Raw genomic sequence first — 22,787 nt, forward strand, 5'->3', positions numbered from 1 at the left:
CGTTGCCTCAAACCCTTTTGGAAATAGTTTAGGTACTTCTGAGGACCTTAAGCAATCACCATCAATGCTACCATCTTATGATTTATAGATCCCCAAAAGAAGCTCTAGCCAATCTGATTTAGAGGGAAATGGGGAAAAACTAAACTTCATATTTGTTCTTCATATTTGTTCTATAGGTCAATATTTATCATTAAAAAATACAAGCTTGTTTTAAAACACAGCAAGCAATGAATTATTTACAACTACTGAAGTCACCAACAATTAGAACATTCTTTTCAACTGAAAAGATCTCAACCAATCATATAAAATATAGATTTTATACTGATAAAAGGACTTCACCTGATTCTATAAATACCCTTCTACTTCAAATCAAGTTTCAAAATGATTATAAAAAGCACTGCAAGCCTCAGCATGCTTGCTAAGGCTTAAAAAGTCTTCTCTTAGGACAAAAACAAGAGTTAGGTAAAAATCATACATTAGGAGCTTCTCCTATTATAGAAGAAGCAAGACTGTTGGGATACTTACCAAAAAAGGACAAATACTACTGTTTTCCTCCAATTTTAAAAACCAAAGATAAGCAAAAAGAATGCCGAAATGGAAAAAAAACAATATCCTGAAAAAGACTGAGTTGAATTTACAGGGCAATATAATAACATCTGCTAAATAGCATGGAGTTTCTATGTATTTGTATGCAGTTTTTTTGCAGCTCAGAGTCTATGGCTAATACATTGAAACATTCTTACAAACAGAGGCTCTTTTATCCAAGAATGTTACTCTCCTGGTGTTTACATGGCTGATGCTAGGCAGAGGATTAATGTCCAGTATTAATCATCAAAATATTAGCCTCATGGCCTTGAGGTTCTTCCTTTAAAAGCATTCTACGAACAGAATTGTGAAGTTCAAAGTAATACTTGGAAAAATTAAACTGTGTAGTCTTCCATATAAAAACATCCAGACATACAAAAAACATTTCAAAAATTCCTATAAATTAAAATAAATATTTTGAACAGGGAACAAATATAAATTCACACTTGTCAACAAGTGTGAAATGCAATATGAGTTAAGTTTCATCTTATTTCTTAAATGATTTGGTGTAAAGACAAAGTGTTCCTACATTGAAAAAAATAATAATACATTTAACGTAAAAGATTTGTATGGGCATCAAATTGATTTATGATCCCTAAAGTAGACTCTTGTTTTTCTGGATTAAGGAGCGTCTTCGTATATGGAACAAAAATCAGTGACAGGAACTTTCTGAACAGGGGTGTAAAGGATTCTTCAGAGAATCCGGTTGCTACGGGACAGTCCAACTTCCTCACTGCCTTTTGTACCTGTAGTTCCCTGGGAGTTCAAAGGCTAAGGAATTTTGTTACATGGTGGCCCTCAGAGTACTACTCCTAAAAGTCGTAAGAGGTAAAAACTGGTTTTGATGACTCAGTTGAAGTGACAGTAACTATTTCTGAAAAGAAATTACCCTGGCAGGAAGTGATTTGTTCCTGCCCCACAAGCTTTGGTGATGGAAAGTGAGGTGAAGGGCTCCAAATGATTACTGGCTTTCAGGGTAACCCAAAACACGGCAGCTTCATGAAAGACTTTCAGAGGTGCCAATTGGAGACATTCCTTCCATTTGCCCCCAAGACTCTCTTCTCAAGATTACTGCTTGATCCACCTATTTTTAGTTATTTCATAGATATGACTGATCATCTGGATGAGGCACCCAGACCTGGTAGCTAGACAGATGCTCTCTGAGTTCAGGACTCTTCCCAGGAGGGCAGAGAGATTGGCTGCTTTAATGTGCAGTGGGATCGTGCACGCTGTCTGGGCGGGGGGCACACTTTTTGAATCAATTTGTCCAAAAAGCAAAGTATATAAATAAAACATACTTACCCCCCCTTTATTATGAAAATAAATACATAAACAATAAACAAATAAGAAGCATGGAGCAGAAAAGCTTGAGCTATGCTGGTGGATGAGAACTACAGATGTTAACAGTTTCTTTTCCAATCCCTTCCCAAGATATTGTAGCCTTTGCCTTTCCTTTTCAGTTTCAATTTGGTCTTCCATTCTGATCCTAGAATATTACATTATTCATTACAGTAAAGATTTGTTAAGAAGAATGCAAGAAATAAAAGTAGGTGCTAAATCCTTGTTTCCTGTATTTTTGAATATCACACAATTTTTTTTTCTATTGGAAAAATGTACCATGAGAATTCTGATGTCAGAGTTTTGCGGCTCAGAACAAAAACAGCATGCTTTTAAATGATAAAAAGGAAAGATTATGTCAGAAATCAACTTGAGATACAACCAAAAGCTGGAATGTTTTGCAACAAATTTTCAATAAAAATAGGAAAATAATCAGTTAAACACTGACCTGATATAACATGGCTTTAAATGCCAAGTGTCTTAACCTCATGGTTAAGATTTCCCCTGCTCTGCCAAAAAATAAGCCCTGGAAAACAAATAAACAAAAATCTACATTTATTCTTAACTCTTTTTTCTATTTCGTTGTAACATTTAATTATTATATTTTAAAGTCAAAGAGAGAGGACAACGTCAACAAGTTATACCCTGGGTTGTTTAATTTATTAAAAGCTTACCTGCATCAAATAACTGACAAAGCAAATAATACCCAAAATCACAAATATCATGGAATAAATTTCTGCATCATGCTTTAATGTGGTTTTATTATTATCTTCAAACATCTGAAAAGAAATAGATTTTTTTAAATCAGGTGTTTGGAGGAAAATATAAAAGAAACAAACCCCCCCTAAAATATTGGGATTTGAAAAAATATATTTCAACATAAAAATAAAGCTACATACACATTTCTGGAGGAAAAAAGCATACTATTATTCTATTATTGGCAATTTATCCCACATAAAAATAATTTGCTTTTAATTTTCTTATTTAAATTATGTAAATATGAGATCAGACAAATGAGTCCTCTACCTGCTATTATCACAATATATTTTCAAAGAAACCACCAGTTTTTAAAAATTATTATTTCTAATAATTTTGATAACTCAGGTTCTTCTATTTACATAGTACCTGTAATATGAGAACTTTATATTTGCCCCAGAAATCATTCCTAAAATTAGAAATGATTATATAATCATTTATCTTGACAAAGTATAGCTGTGCAAATCAGAGAGATTGAATCTATAGGTTAGAACTTTAGCAAAGACAGAAGATTTAACATGGATCGAGTGAGATCCTTGCACTCACTAACTCTCCTGGTTCCATTAGCATAATCCCAAACTCTTGCTATTTCCTCTCTTTGAGCTGTTTGGCAATAAATTGCCATTGTTCCAACTAGTTGAAAGGAGAGGAGTTGTATTTGTCTATTTTATTGCTTCAGTGCTTTGGAATGCTGATGCAGCACTGGAGTAAAAATTAGAGAACAAAGCAATTTCTTTACTAATCACCCAGTCACCAAGGCCCAGGGGAACACTTCACAGTAGAGGTTGGCTTATCTCCTGAGAACCTTCCTATCAAGGATCCCACACTAGGGGTGAGCCACTAAAACTCCCAATTCCCCCCTTGTGGATCAGAGTGCAACAAGGTTGCTGTCTCAGATCATACTTTCTTTAAATTATTAAAAATATTAGAAAATTAGTTTTACTTACAGTTACAATTTTTGCAAAGATGATGGAAAATACTGGATGGACAGTTCCATTTAGAATAGAAGCTAATGTCCCCAGAAGCACAAAGGGCCATTCAGACTTGTTTAACTTAAAAATTTTTAATAGAGAAACTTCAGGAAGACTTGTCTAAAAATAAGATACATTGGTTAAAATCGCCAGTTTGTGAGCATAATGGAACCTGGGGAAGTTAGCCAATCATAAACAGAACTATAATGTAAAATATCAACTATAACAGGGTATAAAGTATAACTTTTCTTAGAAAAAATTCACCATCCATTTTACTAATGATAACCTTCAAGCATAAAATAAAGCTAGTTTGCCCAGAAGTCACCTTTGGGCATTTCATTCAGTTGCTATCATTAAGCAAAAATTAGCTCATATCTCCGATAGCCAAGAATCACAGGGGGAAAACCAGCATCTTTACCCTTGTTAGACTTGATGGAATACCATACTCTAGGATAGGACAAAATTGAGATAAGAACTATGCATTGAAAGTGCAGAAGGCCAAACTTTTGCTAAGATTTTAACCCTGAAAGTTTTATAATTTCATGATTTATTTACAAAAATATTTTCCTAACACCTTGGCTAAAAACTTATTTTGGGGTTCTTATTTACAGGTAACATACGGCAGTATCTTATACATAAACTCACCAAGCCTCAGTTTCTAAGAGGAATGATACCAGTTTCTATCTTATGAGATTATTTCTAAAATCAAGCTTCATTCAGTACATTTGCAACTCTGCGTATTTGCAGACAATGAACACTCAGTAACTGTTAGCAGCCATTGCTTTGCTGACATGATTAGAAAAGATTTTACTGAACAAAATCCTGGTTTTATACACAGAAAGCACAATGCAAGCCGTCATTCTGGTATCTATCCTTCTGAGTGACAAGGGGAGGTAGTGGTCCCAGTGGTCAGAGGATAAATAGTATGATAACAATCTTGTCTGGGATGTGTAGTGAATTCATTTCAGAAAGTTTCAAAATCTTGTGAATAGCTTTGAGTAAATATTTTTAGGTAAGAAAGTAGATAGTGAGCTGTTTGGTATTTCATACCAAAACTTCCTCATAAAGTAATCACAATTGTGAACCTAATAACCAGAGAATTCCTTAAGGAAGACTCTAAAATAGTTGGTAATTCTTGTTCTAATCTTAGTCTGGTCTCTACTAGGCAAAACTGTGTGGTTTGGACTATAGAACTTTTAAAATTTTAAAGCCTTGATGGCTCTAGATGGTTCAAACCACAATGATATTGGGTTTCTTAACAACTTGACTATATCTATCATCTTTTCTGCTGCAGTTTTCTGAAGCTTATCATCTTAAAAGGTGGTTGTGGTGGCTTATGCCTGTAATCCCAGCACTTGGGAGGCTGAGGCGGGTGGATCGCCTGAGCTTACAGGTTTGAGACCAGCCTGAGCCAGAACAAGACCTCAGCTTTAAAAATAGCTGGGCATCGTGGCGGGCGCCTGTAGTCCCAGCTGCTTGGGAGGCTGAGGCAAGAGAACCGCTTAAGCCCAGGAGTTTGAGTTTGCTGTGAGCTGTGATGCTACAGCACTCTACAAAGGGTGACAAAGTGAGATTGTGTCTCAAAAAAAAAAAACCCAAAAAACAAACAAAATTAAAAGTCGTCATCTTTCAATTAGATCACTGTCCAAAAGAATATACAGAAACTTTAGAAGTTGTACACCAACTCTTTTTTTAGCACTGAGTATGGAGCTAAGTGCTTTACAAAATTACTTTATTTTGTGATAAAACTAAGGTTCAGCTTGTTTAGGACACCAGTACATTACAGAGCCAGACTATGCAGGTGATACTTTGCTTCTATAAGATAATGTGTATTACATAGACCATTTAAGAATGTCTTTTGCCTGCCGCAAAATACATAATTGCAGATTAAAATATGATATGATTTAAAATGTATTATCAAGATAGAAAAGAACAAAATACAGAGAAAATGAAAAATATCAGTGAAATCATGAAATATGCTGTGCTACTTAAATATGTTACTGGTTATATTTGTTTTAAGATAAGGTGATTAAAAATATGAAATTCTAGACATTCCATAAAGAGATACAAAAGAATTTTTATTTTTTATTTTTCGAAAGAATTTTTAAAAGGTTATAAATGACATTTCCTAAGGAATTTTAAATTTCATATGATGCATTTTAGAGTCTTAATGAGTGATACTTTTCATATAACAAACTGGAAACTCTGCGATTTGATAAGTGTGTAGTTAACTATATGCTATGAAAGCATCACTGTAGTCAAGGTCTGGAACACATGTGTTCCTCCTGGAAGTTTTCTTCTGCTTTTTATAATCCCTCACCCGCACCTCTCAGCGGCCAGTTCTCTTCCTTCCCTCCCCTCCCTTTCTTGTCTATATGGATTAGTTTGTATTTGTAGAATTGTATATAAATGAAATCATACATCATGTGCTCTTTTTTCATCTAACTTCCTTTTGCTCAACATAATTATTTTGAGGTTTATCCACGCTGGTGCTTGAATCAGCATTTTGTTCTTTTTTATTGCTGAGTAGTATTCCATTGTATGGCTGTATCACAGTTTATTTACTGTTGTATAAATGTGGGTGCTTTCCACTTTGGAGCTATTATACATGAAGCCGCTGTGGACATTCATATACAAGACTGTGTGCACACAAGCTTTCATTTTTCTTGGGAAAATATCTGGAAATAAAATGGCAGGATCATATACTAGGTGTACATTTATTTTCTAAGAATTGACACATTCTCCAAAGTAGTTTTAGCCTCTTATATCCCCACTGGATTTTCTTTCACATTTCTCTAATGACTAAGGATGTGGGGCTTTCCAATCTGCTCACCTTCTAGGGAGAAATGCCTACTCAAATATCTGGCCTATTTGTCGATTGGGCTGTTTATACTCTTCTCATTATGCTTTGAGAGTCCCATTTACATCTTCTGGACACAAGCCCTTTGTCAGAGATGTGATTTACAGATATTTTCTTTCAGTTTATAGCCTATCCTTTTCATTTTCTTAAAAGTGTTTCACAAATAATAGAGTTGTTGATTTTGGTAAATGTCTGATTTATCAATTTTTTTTCATTTATGATTTATGCTTTTGGTGTTACGTCTAGGAAACCTTGCATAACTCAAAAGCTTTCTATTGGATTTCTGTGTAGAAATTTTATAATTTTATGTTTTACAATGAAGTGTGCAATTCACTTTGAGTCACTTTTCATCTGCGATTTGAGGTATGGATTGAGGTTGAGTATTTTGTCTGTAGATACCTAATTGAGCCAGCATCATTTTTAGAAAAAAGTATACTTTTTAAAGTATACATTCTTAATTGAATTGCCTTTGTAGTTCTGTTGAAATGCAGTTGACCCTATATGTGTGGATCTGTTTCTCAATTTCCTTTTCTGTTTCACTAATCTATTTGTTTATTTTTATAAAAATAGAATGTTTTGATTATTTTGAAATCAGAATTAGTAATTAGCTTTATAGTAATTAAAATAGAATTGAAATCAGGTAGTATAAATCTTCCAAATTTGTTCTTTTTAAAATTTATTTCGGCTTTTTGCTTGTCCATATGAATTTAGAATCACCTTGTCAAATTCTCCAAAAAAGCCTGTTGCTATGTTGATTGAGATTTCTATGAATCCACAGGTCAATTTGGGGACAAATGACATCTTAACAATACATGTATTAAATCTTCAGATTCATTCACATATTTCTTAATTTATTTAGTCTCTTCTAAAATTTTTTCTCAGGAATATTTTATAGATTTCAGTGTGTGGGTCTTAGAATCTTTTATTAAATCTGTCTCCAAAGTATTTAATATTTTTAACTATTGTATATGACATTATTTTTAAAATATCATTTTCCCATTTTTCATTTTCATTATACAGAATTAGATTTGGTTTTATTATATTTTATTGTGTGCTTTAGCACTTGCTAAACTCAATAATTAGTTTTGGATTCCACAGGATTACTTGCAGAGATGATCATGCCATCTATGAATAAACACAGTCTGACTCTTCCTTTCCTCCCTCCATACTGTGTCTTTTCTCACCTTATGACACACTCTAGAACCTTCCATAAAACGTCGCATAGTGGTGAGAGTGGTGAAATGGTGACAGTGTACATTCTTGCCTTATTCCTGATCTGAGCTTTTTACCATTTAGTATGATGTTAGCTGTAGGTTTTTTGTAGTTGCTCTTCATCAGGTTGAGAAAATTTCTTCCAATCCCTTCTTTGCTGAGAGTTTTCAGGAAAAGATGGTATATTTTGTCAATGAGTTTTCTGCATTGATTGAGATGATTTTTTTTTTTTTTTGAGACAGAGTCTCAAGCTGTCGCCCTGGGTAGAGTGCGGTAGCATCATAGCTCACAGCAACCTCAAACTCTTGGACTGAAGTGACCCTCTTGCCTCAGTTTTTCTATTTTTGGTAGAGATGGGGTCTCACTTGTTTGCTGAGGCTAGTCTTGAACTTGTGAGCTCAAGCCATCTGCCCGTCCCCCCGGCCTCTCAGAGTACTAGGAGGCGTGAGCCACCATTTTTTTTTTTTTTTTTGAGACAGAGTCGCACTTTGTCACCCTCGGTGGAGTGCCCTGGAGTCATAGCTCATAGCAACCTTATACTCTTGGGCTCAACTGATTCTCTTGCCCCAGACTAATCCACTACAATACAGTGCCCAGCTAGTTTTTTCTATTTTAGTAGAGATGGGGTCTCACTCTTGCTTGGGCTGATCTTGAACTCCTGAGATCAAGCAATCCACTTGCCTTGGTCTCCTACGGTGCAGGGATTACAGGCAGGAGCCACTGTTCCCAGGCGGAGATGATTAGATTTTCCTTTTCAGTTTTTTTAATATGAAAAATTGTATTAATTTTGGAATGGTAAACCAATCTTTCAATTCTTAGAAAAATTCCACTTGTGACTTGTTATTCTTTTATATGTTGTTGGATTAGATTTGTTAAATTTTATTACAATTTTTTCATCTGTGGTTACAAAGGGGATATTAGTCTATAATTTCCTTTTCTCGTGATGTCTAATTCTGATGTCAGAGTAATTCTATTTTCATAGAATGAGGACTCTTTCCTCTTCAATTTTCTATTTGATAGAATTTACCAGCAAAGGCACCTGGGCTTGGAGTTTTCTTTATGGAAAAGGTTTTAACTACAAATTCAATTTCTTTTTAATGACTTAAAATTATACAAGCTGTCAATTTATTCTGGAGTGGGCTTTGGCAGATTGTGTCCTTCAAAAAATTTTCTATTTTATTTGAGTCGTAGGGTTTTTTTGCATAAATGTTCATAAGATTATTTTATTATTCTTTTAACATATGTAGAATCTGTAGTGATTCGAGTTCTATTCTTAGTATCAGCAATTTGCATCTTCTCTCTTTTCTTGCTCAGTAAGTTCAGAGCTTTTTAATACTGATGTTCTTAAAGAATCGGCTTTGGAATTCATTCATTTTTCATCTATCTTGTTATTTTCTTCCTTCTGGTTTCTGAAGGTAGAAACACTCTATTAATTTGAGATTTTTGTGTTTAATGGTATAAATTTCTTTCTCAGTACCACTTTAAACTTCATCCCATACATTTTGATATGTTAAGTTTTCAATTTCATATAGTTCAAAATACTTTTGATGTTTTCTTTTGATTTTTTTCTTTGATCTGTGCATTTAGAAGTAAATTATTTAGTTTCTAAATATTTCCCAGACGACTTTCTGGTATTGATTTCTAATTTAATTCTGTTTTGACTGGGTAATATACTTTGTATTAATCAAATTCTTTTAAGTTTATTGAGACTTGTGGGATAGTTCAGAATATGGTCTATCTTGGCAAAGGTTTCAGGAGCAATTGAAGGTGTATTCTGCTGGTGATATGTGGAATCTTCTATAAATGTTGATTAGGTCAAGTGGATTGATAATGCTACTAAAGTTATCTATATCCCTGATGAATTTCTATCTACTTATTTTATCAGTGTTTTTTTTTTTTTTTTTGAGACAAGAGTCTCCCTTTGTTGCCCTCAGTAGAGTACTATGGTGTCATAGCTCACAGCAACCTCAAACTCCTGGGCTCAAGAGATCCTCTTGCCTCAGCTTCCCAAGTAGCTGGTACTACAGGCGGCCACCACAATGCCTGGCTATTTTTTTGAGATGGGGTCTCACTCTTGCTCAGGCTGGTCTTGAACCCATGAGCTCAGGGCAATCCACTCGCCTCAGCCTCCCAAGTGCTGGGATTACAGGCATGAGCCACAGCACCCAGCCTATTCTACCAGTGTTTAATAGAGGCATATTGAAATCTCCGAAAATAATTGCAGACTTGTCTACTTCTCTTGGAAGATCTTGATAAATTAATCTCTTTATAATTATAAAAACACCCTCATTGTCCTTAGTAATGTTCTTTGCTTTAAAATTTAGTTTGACTGTCCTTAACCTCACAGTCTACCTTCAGGTAGTATCATATGCCATTTAAGAATTTTAGAACATAATATTTACTGCTGCTATTTCCCAGTGTTTTGGCTATTATTTTCATACATTTTACTTGTACTTGTGTTAGAAACTCCACACTACAGAGTTATTTTTTTGAAAAGTAAATTATCAGGCTGGGCACAGTGGCCTATGCCTTCAGTAATCCTAGCACTCTGAGAGGCCGAGAGGTGTGGATTGCCTGAGCTCACAAGTTCGAGACCAGCCTGAGCTGGAGCAAGACCTTGTCTCCAAAAATAGCTGGGCATTGTAGTCCCAGCCACTTGAGAGGCTGAGGAAAGAGAATCGCTTGAGTCCAAGAGTTTGAGGTTTCTGTGAGCTATGAGGCCATAGCACTCTATTGAGGGTGACAAAGTAAGACTCTGTCTCAAAAAAAAAAAAAAAAAAGAAAAGTAAATTATCCTTTAAACACATTAAAATATAAAAGCTTATTTTATATTAACTCATATATTTACTACTTTTGATACCCTTAATTCCTTTGTGTAAATTCAGATTTCCACTTGGTATCATTCCGTGTTCAAAGAATTTCCTTTGAAATTTCATGTGGTGATTATTTGATCACCACATGAAATTTGCCTGTTTATTTTTTTAGAGACAGAGTTTTGCACTGTTGCCTAGGCTAGAACACAGTGGTGTGGTCACAGCTCAGTGTAACCTTGAATTGTGGGACTTGCGCTGTCTTCCTGCACCTATAATAGCAAGGACTATAGCTGCAAAACACCACACTGAATAATTAAAAGATTGTTTTAGTAGAGACAAGGTCTTACAACGTTTCCCAGGCTGGTTTCAAATTCCTGGCCTCAAGCAATAATCCTGCCTTGGCCTCTCAGAATGTTGGAATTACAGGCTTGAGACACCATGCCTGGCCTTGCATTCATTTTTGAAAAGCATTTTTCTATAGGTAGCATTCTAATTTGAAGTTTTTTGTTTGTTTGTTTACTTTTCATTACTTTAAAACTATTGCTCCATCATTTTCTTGTTTGCATTATTCCTAATAAGAACTTTGTAGCTTTTAAAAATCTTTTTCCTCTGTGCACATTGTGTCATTTTCTCTAAAAGCTCTCATAGTTTTCTCCTTATCAATGGTTCTAAGCAATTTGAGTATGATATCCCTTGTTGTAGGATTCCGCATGTTTCTTTCTAGTGCTTGGAATTTATTGATCTTCGTATTTGTGGATTTTTAGTCTTCATCAAATTAAAATTTTTTTTTAACCATTATTTCTTCAAATGCTTTTTGACTTCCTTTCCTCTTCATCTTGGGGCTATATGAACATATGTAATATAGTTGTAATAAACATTTAATGTCTCTACTAATTCTACTCAGTGTTTCATTTCTAGGCCTATTTCTCTTGATTATTATTTCTCTTTATTTGAGTACTATTTTCCTGCTTTTTTCCTTGTCTGGTGATTTTTGACTGGTTGCCAACTCCAGTTTGGGAGGAAAGAGTGGGCCAAGGATAGGTGTAGGATGGTGTGGACAGGGAAGTTGGGGGGACTGAACCTGAGATACAGGGCGAGGATGAGGGGTTTCAAAGTGTGTAAGGTTACAATTGAAAAGTGGCACGAGGGGGCCAGCAAAGCTCAGCTGGGGTTGGAGAGAGTTAGGGCGCAGGAATGGGGATGCTAGGAGAAGCAGGGGTCAAGGCGAGGTTAAGATAGAAGGCTATTTATGAAAGAGTGCTGAAAAGTATTCAGAGCAGGTGTGGGGGCTTGTTCAGAGAAGGGAAGCAGAACTGGGATGGAGAAATGAGACTTAAGGTACAAGAAGAGACCGAAGAGGGGGATAAACAGGAATGAGCGTTAAAGCAGGTGATGTAGGGCTTAGTAGTGTCTGGGGGTCAGGAGTGAAGCAGAGCCAGCCCAGAAACAAGCACTCCCTGCCCAAGCAAAGGAGGCTACTCAGATTGTGCCCTGGCCCGGAGGCCTGGGCCACCAGCTGGCCGGGACTTATCCGTAGCTGGGCAGTGGCTGCATTTGTGCTCTGTTGTGACTTCCATGAATCTTGAACATCATCAGTGGGTGGTCTCTCTACCACACTTGCCAAGGCACTGTTGAACCTATGATTTGCCTTAGAAGAAAGAATAACGTAACATTCTCATAAGATTTTTTGCCCCAACAAGGAGGGACTTCGGACATAAACGCAGTCTCATTAGATGGCCTCTTAGAGTGTCACGGTGATGCCAGAGGGAAGTTTAGAAACTCAATGCTATCATAATATTTTATGGCAAATACATCCTAAATTTTATAAGGATTAAATAAAAATTAAAGAATATGTGGGATAAACTTGATAGTTGACCCATTACCTCTTTACAGATGGATTCTTCAGACTTGTCAATGAAGTCTGATTTGGCACTATTCATAGAGCACAGAGGCGTGGAGCTGGTATTTCTTTCAGCAGAATCTGTCATTGACCCCATTTGTTCATCCATTTTTTTAATGTCCTTAAATGAAGAATATACAGGCTATCATTATGAAAATGTCTTAACAATTCAAAGGAACGTAATAAAGCATCCATTTAAAACTGTTATTGCCTTTGCTATTAAAAGATATGTTCTTGTGTAGTTCTTGCTGAACAGTTTTGAGGCTTGACAAAGAGCTAATTAAGTCCAGCTCAGACGGAAGTGTTAGTGACTGTTAGTGACTGACTGCTTTTCTAAAGACCTGTACAGGTAACAGGAACCCCAAATAATTACATTGCCAATAAGGACAGGTCTTAGTAAAAGGCGCTTTTTTGAGACAGATGATACTCTTTTGATGCCTTTTATTTAGCCTTTTCTAGAGCTTATAAATCTATAACATTCACCTAGGTATATGTTATACTAAACTTATATGTGAGGCTGGTCATGGGCCCTAAGGAGATCTCAGGAAACAATAACGTTTCCCAGTTCTGTCACTTCTGCCCATCCTGAACTGGGATCATAAAACGAAAATAAGAAAGAATAAGAAATTTCAAAGAAATCAAACTAACCTTAAAGAAATTGTTGAAATTGCAGAATAGGAAGAAGTTCTAAACCAAATTAATCTAGGTCTACTTTTTATTTTTCTTGCTACTTAGAAAAATGAGACCATTTTATTGAAATAAAGGACCTACATATTCTCTGTTCATTTCAATGTGATCAGAGTAAGTTACCACTTCCCCAGAAAGACATGGGAGGAGGAGGACAAGAGAGAAATGAAGAGCTCGGTTAGGACGATAATGGTTCAGACCAGGGTGGGGGAGAAGAGATGGAAAGATGTAGGTAGATTTAGGTACTCAAGGAAGACTTTCCAGGGGTACTGATTCATCAATAAGCTTAACAACTGTCAATCAATCATTTAAAGGTACAGTGCACTTTAACTATCCTTGGACTGTCCGGTCATCTTTAATCAGACATTCCTTTATGCTACCACTTAATTTTCTTTCTTTTTTTTTTTTTTAATAAATTTCTCTATCATGAAAGAAATCTTTTATTTGGCTTCTTTTTGAGTTATTTACTTTGTGACAAATTTAAGATAAAACGTTGGGCGGCGCCTGTGGCTCAGTGAGCAGGGTGCCGGCCCCATATACCGAGGGTGGTGGGTTGAAGCCTGGCCCCAGCTAAACTGCAACAAAAAAATAGCCAGGCGTTGTGACGGGCACCTGTAGTCCCAGCTACTCGGGAGGCTGAGGCAGGAGAATCGCCTAGGCCCATGAGTTGGAGGTTGCTGTGAGCTGTGTGAGGCCACGGCACTCTACCGAGGGCCATAAAGTGAAACTCTGTCTCTACAAAAAAAAAAAAAAAAAAGATAAAACGTTGACCCCTTCTCATAATAAATTTTTTCAAGAACATGCTTTACTAGTTCAAAGACAATTTTTCCTGAGAAGGCTGCAAGAAAAGATAATGATGACCATAAAATAACTTTTGCTATGTATATAAATATCTTTACTGATTTGTATTTCACATAGGAAATCACTAAAGACATTGCTATTTTTCTCTTGTGTTAGATATTATAGAAAAGTGAGGCACTTGAGAATTTCAATGACTTGCCCAAGGTCCTAAAACAATTAAGTGGCAAAGTCAACTTGGAGTGCTCCAGAGGTCATAACCTTAACCACTTTGCTATGCTGTTTCTCAGGATTCCTCTAGCAGCATTAACTGTTGAATATTTCTGATCATCATGCATGCTTTCTATAGTGATGCATTTAGACAGCACAGGCAATAGGGGCAAATAAGTATGCACAGAGTTTCAAAAAGGAGTTACTTGGCTCAGCAACTATAGCACAGTGGTTAGGGCACCTGCCACATACACTGGTGCTGGCAGGTTCGAACGTGGCCTGGGCCTGCTAAACAACAATGACAACTGCAAAAAAAAAAAAAAAAAAAAAAAAGCTGGGCGTTGTGGCAGGTGCCTATAATCCCAGCTAATTGGGAGGCTGAGGCAAGAGAATCACTTAAGCCCAAGAGTTTGAGGTTTCTGTGAGCTGTGACAGAGCAACACAGTGAGAGTCTGTCTAAAAAAAAAAAAAAAAATGAGTTACTTGTTTACACAGATATCATGTATATTGTGTTTACTGTACAATGCCCAGAATATTTTGGCTATTTTTTAAATATTAATATTTATATGGTGTTGTTATATTCAAATGGACTCAGTTTTAGGTAATCCATTTTGAATAAGGTGTTAAAATTTTTTTTTTAATTTCTTTATTTTTATTTCTTTATTTATTTTTATTGAGACAGTTTCACTTTGTCACCCTTGGTAGAGTACCATGGTACCGTAGCTCACAGCAACTTCAAACTCTTGGGCTTAAGTGGTTCTCTTGCTTCAGCTTCCCAAGTAGTTGGGACTATAGGTGCCTGCCACAACACCTAGCTATTTATTTATTTATTTATTTTTAACATTGTGGCATACTTTTTTTTTTTATCGTTGGGGACTCATTGAGAGTACAAAGAACCAGGCTACATTGATTAAATTTATTAGGTAAAATCTCTCTTATAATTGTTTGCTGCCCCCAAAAGGTGTGTCACACACCGTGACACCCCACCCCCTCCCTCCTTCCCTCTCCCTGCTCTTCCTTTTCCCCACCTCCCACTATGAACTAGGTCATTAATTGTCCTCATATCAGAATTGAGTGCATAGGATTCTTGTTTCTCCATTCTTGTGATGTTTTACTAAAAATAATATCTTCCAATTCTATCCAGGTTAGTACAAAAAGTGTAAAGTCTTCATCTTTTTTGATGGCTGCATAGGTTTTCCATGGCATACATATACCACAGCTTGTTAATCCATTCCTGGGTTGGTGGGCATTTAGGCTGTTTCCACATTTTGGCGATTGTAAATTGAGCTGCAATAAACAGTATAGTGTGCAAGTGTCCTTATGATAAAAGGATTTTCTTTTTCTTCTGAGTAGATGCCCAGTAATGGGATTACAGGATCAAATGGGAGGTCTAGTTTGAGTTCTTTGAGAGTTCTGCATGCTTCTTTCCAAAACAGTTCTACTAGTTTGCAGTCCCACCAGCAGTGTAAAAACGTTCCTTCTCTCCACATCCACGCCAGCATCTGCAGTTTTGAGATTTTATGATGTGGGCCATTCTCACTGGGGTTAGGAGATATCTCTGAAAAAATGATGCTTCTACATAGTTGACTAAGCTAGGATTTTGAAACCAACTCCATAAAACGTATATATGAAAAAGACTCTAAAATAATCTCAAAATACTCTTTCAACAATGTCATATGAAGTTTTGCGTGTGGAGAGAGAGAGAGAGAGAGAGAGAGAGAGAGAAGTTCAGCCAAGTTCTATGATGGTGCCCACATTAAGATGCTTTACACAATATATTCCAGGGTGTTTAATTTTCTTTGATGCTATTGTATAAGGTATTGTGTCTTTGATTTTATTCTCAGCTTGACTGTCCTTGACATATATGAAAGCTACTGATTTGTGGACATTGATTTTATAACCTGAGATGTCCCTGTATTTATTAATCAAGATTAGCCCCTATCACAAAATCCCAAGACCAGAGATGTTGGAGTGGATGTGGAGAAAAGGGAATACTTCTACACTGCCAGTGGGAATGCAGATTAATACATTCCTTTTGGAAAGATGTTTAGAGAACACTTAGAGATCTAAAAATAGATCTGCCATTCAGTCCTATAATTACTCTACTAGGCATATACCCAGAAGACCAAAAATCACATCATAACGAAGATATTTGTCCCAGAATGTTTATTGCAGCCCAATTCATAATTGCTAAGTCATGGAAAAAGCCCAAGTGCCCATTGATCCACGAATGGATTAATCAATTGTGTTATATGTACACCATGGAATATTATGCAGCCTTAAAGAAAGATGGAGACTTTACCTCTTTCATGTTTACATGGATGGAGCTGGAACATATTCTTCTTAGTAAAGTATCTCAAGAATGGAAGAAAAAGTATCCAGTGTACTCAGCCCTACTATGAAACTAATTTATGGCTTTCACATGAAAGCTATAACCCAGTTATAACCTAAGAATAGGGGGAAGGGGAAAAGGGAGGGGAGGGAGGATGATTGGTGGGATTACACCTGCAGTGCATCTTACAAGGGTATATGTGAAACTTAGTAAATGTAGAATGTAAATGTCTTAACACAACTAAGAAAATGCCAGGAAGGCTATGTTAACCAGTGGGATGAAAATGTGTTAAACGGTTTATAAAACCAGTGTATGGTACCCCATGATCGCATTAATGTACACAGATATGATTTAATAATAAAAAACAAAATTGAAAGCATTCTTCCTTAGGAAATAGACAAGGATGCCGACTATCATCACTACTATTCAATATGGTGTGGGAAGTCCCAGCCAGAGCAATGATAAACATATCAAAGGCATCCACATCCACACGGGAAGGAAGAGATCAGGCTATCACTCTTTGCTGACAATGTAACATTATACCTAGAAAACCCCAAAGACTCAACCAAAAGTCTCCTGGTATTGATTAATAAATACAGGGACATCTCGGGTTATAAAATCAATGTCCACAAATTAGCTATTTTGTTTGTTTGTTTGTTTGTTTAGCAGGCCTGAGGAGGGTTCAAACCACCAGCCCTGGAGCATGTGGCCGGCACCCTAACCACTGAACTAGGGCCGCCCAGCCAGGTGTTTAAAATTTTTGTATATCTATACTACAAACACACCATTTTTGTTTTTCCGATATCATGAAACCCTCTAAGACCTAATAATAGATTTTTTAATTATAATAAAAAACAAAGATATGTTGCTCCAAAGCAATTGAGTGTCATAGTTTTTTAAAAAAAAATCTCAAACCTCAAAATAGGGTTAATTCAATTATAGTTATTTCTTTTTATTGTTACTTATATTAGTTTGAAAATATTGAACTTAATAACTTCACAAATTATTTACTTTACTGTGGAATGAAAATCATGCAAATTCAATCGTTAAAGCTCACTTTTATTTTTAAAGGAAATAAAAAATATGAACTAATTTGAAAAAAGTGAGTCAGGAAGTTTTTTTTTTTTGTAGAGACAGTCTCACTGTACCGCCCTCAGGTAGAGTGCCGTGGCAGCACACAGCTCACAGCAACCTCTTAACTCCTGGGCTTACGCGATTCTCTTGCCTCAGCCTCCCGAGCAGCTGGGACTACAGGCGCCCGCCACAACGCCCGGCTATTTTTTGGTTGCAGTTTGGCCGGGGCTGGGTTTGAACCCGCCACCCTCGGCATATGGGGCCGGCGCCCTACTCACTGAGCCACAGGAGCCGCCCGAGTCAGGAAGTTTTTAAATCAATATTGCATTTTCAAACTTTTTTAATTTTAACAACCATTGCTTCATACAGTGTGTTTAGAAATAACTCATCTAGCACAGTGGACAAAGCTAGGATTTCAATTTGATCATAAGGTAAAGGCTCATAACTTTCTAAATTTCCTAATTTTTAAATTACTAATATTGACATCAAAGATATAATCAGAAAGTTGAAGCGGTAAATAAACAGAAAAGGGTTGAAATTAGTTACCTGTAGAAGAGCCCTTGGAAAGAAGCTGAATTCCAGGTCAAGGGAAGAAAGCTGGGCTAGGATGAAGAGCTCTAGAGACTAATTGTGTTAGTCTTTGTTGTATTAATGTGTCCTAATAAGAAAGTGCTGTGGATTCCCGTAGGGTGGATTTCATGGCGTGCAAAAGCATGGAGGCTAAAGATGGAGAATTTGCAGTGTGCCTCCAGCATCGCCACATCCCTTCCCGACTGCTCTATATGAGCTTTCTATACCATCTGTGAGGCTGTTGTGTGCACACTGTATGGACTGATATCTCTCTTTTTTTTTGAAACAGAGTGTCACTTTGTTGCCCTCTGTAGAGTGCTATGGTGTCACAGCTCACAGCAACCTCCAACTATGGGCTTAAGCGATTCTCTTGCCTCAGTCTCCCAAGTAGCTGGGAATACAGGTGCCCACCACAACACCTGTTTTTTTTTTTTTGTTTGTTGTTGTTGTTGCTGTTGTCATTGTTGTTTTAGCTGGCCGGGGCCAGGTTCAAGCTAGGCACCCTTGGTATATGGGGCCGGTGCCCTTCCCACTGAGCCACAGGCGCTGCCCCTGAAGTATCTCTTAATTCAGAAGATGTTTATTGAGTATCTACCATGCACCAGGCACTCTGTTGGGTGTTTCTTACACAGTAGCTCAATCTTCTGCCTGGCTTCCAAGAGTTTCCATGATGCCACCCTTGTTATCCTAATGCTCATCTTTAACTATGGAAAGCTGCCCTCTTTTCTGTTTTAGCTGCAGACCAACTTCCTTCTTACCCATTCATTGACAGTTGACCAGGATTTCTCGTCCATGTCTGCCTCCAATTCCAACCTTTTAACCTAGAAGCCCTCTTCCACGAAACTCTCCATGGGCAATAGAGCTCTCTCCCTCCCCATTAATCTGCTGCTTATTCCTACAACTTGAATTATCTGTATGCACAATTTCACATTTTGTCTCTATAACGAAGTTTTCTTTTTTTTTTTTTTGAGATTGAGTCTCACTATGTTGCCCTCGGTAGAGTGCCGTGTCATCACAGCTCACAGCAACCTCATAGTCTTGGGCTTAAGTGATTCTTTTGCCTCAGCTTCCCCAGTAGCTGGGACTACAGGTGCCCGCTACAATGCCCAGCTATTTTTTCATTACAGTTGTCATTGTAGTTTAGCTGGCCCAGACTGGGTTTAAACCTGCCAGCCTTGGTGTATGTGGCCAGCGCCCTACCCACTGAGCTATGGGCACTGCCCTATAGCTAATTTTTAAGGGACTGTGTGTTATATTTCTTGTGTTCCAATCAAAAGATCACAAGGGTTAGGTTGTCCCAGATCTGCCGTACACAAGCTTGGAAGCGTATTTGCAGTGTGCCTGGCAAGTATTAGGTACGTGTATCCATTTTCTCTTTAATCTTCACCGTATTATCTAGCACAATAGTGAAGATAAGAGTCACACTCAGTTTTTTCACTGAGAAATGATAAATAAACCCTGGTCGTATTGTGAAATTGAAGATCATAACTTAAGACTTCTGTTTTCTAATGTGGTATGATCTCTGAAAAGTTTAAAAATACCCACTAATACAATGTTGTGCTGTGGGATTTCATTACCTGTGACAGTGCAAGTGAATAATAGAGGCCTTGTTTTGCCATTAGTTCAGCGTGTGTTCCTTTCTCCGCCACAGTCCCATCCTTTATGGTCACAATCAGATCTGCATTTCTAATAGTGGAAAGTCGATGTGCCACCACAATTGTTGTCCGGCCTTTGCTGGCCTACAGGACAAAACGGATAGAAAATAAATATGAGATGAACAGAAATAACAGCCTCTGCAATCCTCAGGAAAACTTCCTGTTGCACCTTATTTTAAATATTAGGGAATCTCATCCTTGGATACAGAAATTTGGAAACTTTTAATAGACTAAGGAGACCAATAAGAAATTAGAATAAAAAGGGGAGTCAGAAAGTTACTTAGATTCCAAATCAGTGGTTTTATAAATACCATAGACTTTTAGAACTGGAAAGGAACCAAAAAACTATTTAATTTGAGCCACGTACTAGCTTCATGGCTATTAGTAGCCACAAGTAAGTAACTTAAACTCACTATCTCTTTTTTCTCATCTCTAAAATAGAAATATTACTTGATAGACTGAATACAATTTCAAGGTAACAAATATTTTTAACTTTTTTGCAATGATCATCAATGTTTGGAAAGGCACACATACTGTAAGGGTGCAGGGCATTTTCGCCAACTGACTATGCCCACATCCATAGATCTCAGGGCAAGTAAACCATCGTTGCCCGCACCCAGAAGCTGTCCTTCTTCATACTCTTTTCCACTTCCTCTTACCATTCACCCACACCAAGGGCAACCACCACTATGATTTGTTTTCTATTTAGAGCAATGAGATGATACAGTATACTTTCTTCTGTGTCTGGGTATTTATGTTCAACATTATGTTTTTGAGATTCATCTATTTTGTTGTAATAGTTGTGATCATTTATTTTTAGTGCCACACAGCATTGCATTGTGTAAATATGCCACAATTTATCCATCTATTCCTGATTGACATCTAGATAGTTTTCAGGGTTTTTCCCCCCTGTTAGGCATGGATTGCCGTACATGTTTATTTGCTGAACATGCGTACACGATTCTACCTGTTGTAGACCTAAGAGAGCCATGGGTATATATGCATGTATGCTCCATTTTATTAAATTCTGCCAAATGGGTTTTCAAAGTGGTCACCCCAATTTAGAACCCCCCAGCAGTACAGTAGAGTCATGGTTGCCTGTAATCTCATCGGCACTGGGAACTTTCTGTCTTTGTCAGCAGGTAAGTACTATCATATCGTACTTTTACTTCCATTTTCCTGATGACTAATGTTAGTGACAATTTGAATGTTCTCTCTTGTGAATTGTTCAACTTTTTTCTCATTTATCTATTGCAATTGTCTTTTTTTTTTTTGTCAATTTTCCTGAGTTGTTTGTATACTCCAGGTACAGAGACTCTGTCAGATGTTATGAATTACAATTATTTTTTTCTCTTTCTATAGTTGTCTTTCCACTCTCTTAATGATCTATTTTGGTGAACAAATCAAGAAAAAAAATTTTTTTAAGACAGAATCTCACTATGTCGCCTTCGGTAGAGTGCCGTAGTGTCACAGCTCACAGCCACCTCAAACTCCTTGGCTTAAGTGATTCTCTTAATTCAGCCTCCTGAGTAGTGAGTAGCTGGGACTGCAGGCGGCAACCACAACAACGGGTTATCCTTTGGTTGCAGTTGTCATTGTTGTTTAGCAGGCCCAGGTTGGGTTCAAACTCTCTAGTTTCAGTGTATGTGGCTGGCGCCCCACTCCCAGAGCTATGGGTGCTGAGCCAAGAAATTTTAACGATATCTAATTTATCATCTTTTCTTTTTTACAATTTATACTTCTTCTGTACCGTTTAAGAGATCTTTACTCCATTGTCATACAGATATTTTGCTGTGTTTTACCTTACAGTCATCATCATCATTTTGCCTTTCATATTTAGATCTGTAATTAAACTGTAATTGATTTTAGTGTGAGATGTCAATAGGAGTCGAGGTACATTCTTCCTGTATAGTTAACCAAGTATCCCAGCAGCATATGTGAAAAAGACCATTCTTTCCCCATTGCATGCAGAGCTGCCTTGATCATCAATCAGGGACTATTATTTTGTGTCTGTTTTATATTTTGTATGCTATCCTGCTGTTCAGTTTGTCTATCATTGCATCAGTGCTATGCCATCTTAATTACTACAGATTTGGGCGGTGCCCATGGCTCAGTGAGTTGGGCACTGGCCCCATATACCAAGGGTGGTGGGTTTGAACCCCACCCCGACCAAACTGCAACGAAAAAATAGCCAGGTGTTGTGGCGAGCTCCTGTAGTCCCAGCTACCTGGGAGGCAGAGGCAAGAGAATCACCTAAGCCCAAGAGCTGGAGGTTGCTGTGAGCTGTGACTTCATAGCTCTTGAGGGTGACAAAGTGAGACTCTGTCTCTAAAAAAAATTACTACAGATTTAAAATAAACATTGATACATATTAATCTAAGATTTCCCTTCACTCTTAGCTTAAGCCAAGGGGGGAAAACACTTCTACCGTTATTGTTCTTCTGCAAGATCCTGTTGACTATTCCTGAGTGAATGTATATTTTTTACAAGCTTAGCACAATAAATGATACTTTTGGAATCCTACAAGTTTGTCAGGGACTTAAAATAATAGCTAATATTATTACCATTCATATTACTACTATGCTACTGCTGTTTACCTTTCTCATTATTGGTTTATTTATTTATTATTATTATTTTTTGCAGTTTTTGGCCAGGGCCGGTGCCCAACTCCTTGAGCCACAGGCACTGCCCTCATTAGTGTTTTTATTCATACTTATTGGGCATCTGAAAACTGGAGCTCAGAAAGGTTAGAAGCTTGCTGAGTGCCTCAGCCAGTCTCTGGGAAGGCTGACGCTGGAATCTGGTATGGTTTTTCTTGACCTCTCCTATTCCAAATCTATGAGAGGAAAACTTAAAACACTAGTTATTAAGATTAAATAATAATGAGGAAAAATATAGGAAAGAATTTATATTATAACTATGTTTTTAATAATCTATCCATTGAAAAAGACATCTATATAGAAATTTATCAAAATACTAATAGTGACTGTTATTTAATCATTGGGTTTGTGGGTTGCACTTTTATT

The 22,787-nt window shown here is 37.0% G+C and overlaps 1 protein-coding gene across 2 annotated transcripts in view; it reads right to left on the reverse strand.

The window, feature by feature from the left end:
• ABCB5 (ATP binding cassette subfamily B member 5) overlaps positions 1-22,787 on the reverse strand; it is a 124,221-nt gene that overhangs the window by 47,662 nt on the left and 53,772 nt on the right. For both annotated transcript variants that reach the window (XM_053609153.1, XM_053609154.1), the window contains 5 exons: positions 19,684-19,845; positions 12,419-12,556; positions 3,627-3,770; positions 2,598-2,702; positions 2,372-2,449 (listed from right to left, as the gene is read on the reverse strand). In XM_053609153.1, coding sequence (XP_053465128.1) covers positions 2,372-2,449; positions 2,598-2,702; positions 3,627-3,770; positions 12,419-12,556; positions 19,684-19,845 — 627 coding nt within the window. The remainder of the gene's footprint in view (positions 1-2,371; positions 2,450-2,597; positions 2,703-3,626; positions 3,771-12,418; positions 12,557-19,683; positions 19,846-22,787) is intronic.

The sequence above is a fragment of the Nycticebus coucang genome, chromosome 11 (assembly GCF_027406575.1).
Source record: "Nycticebus coucang isolate mNycCou1 chromosome 11, mNycCou1.pri, whole genome shotgun sequence".
Classification (NCBI taxonomy): domain Eukaryota; kingdom Metazoa; phylum Chordata; class Mammalia; order Primates; family Lorisidae; genus Nycticebus; species Nycticebus coucang.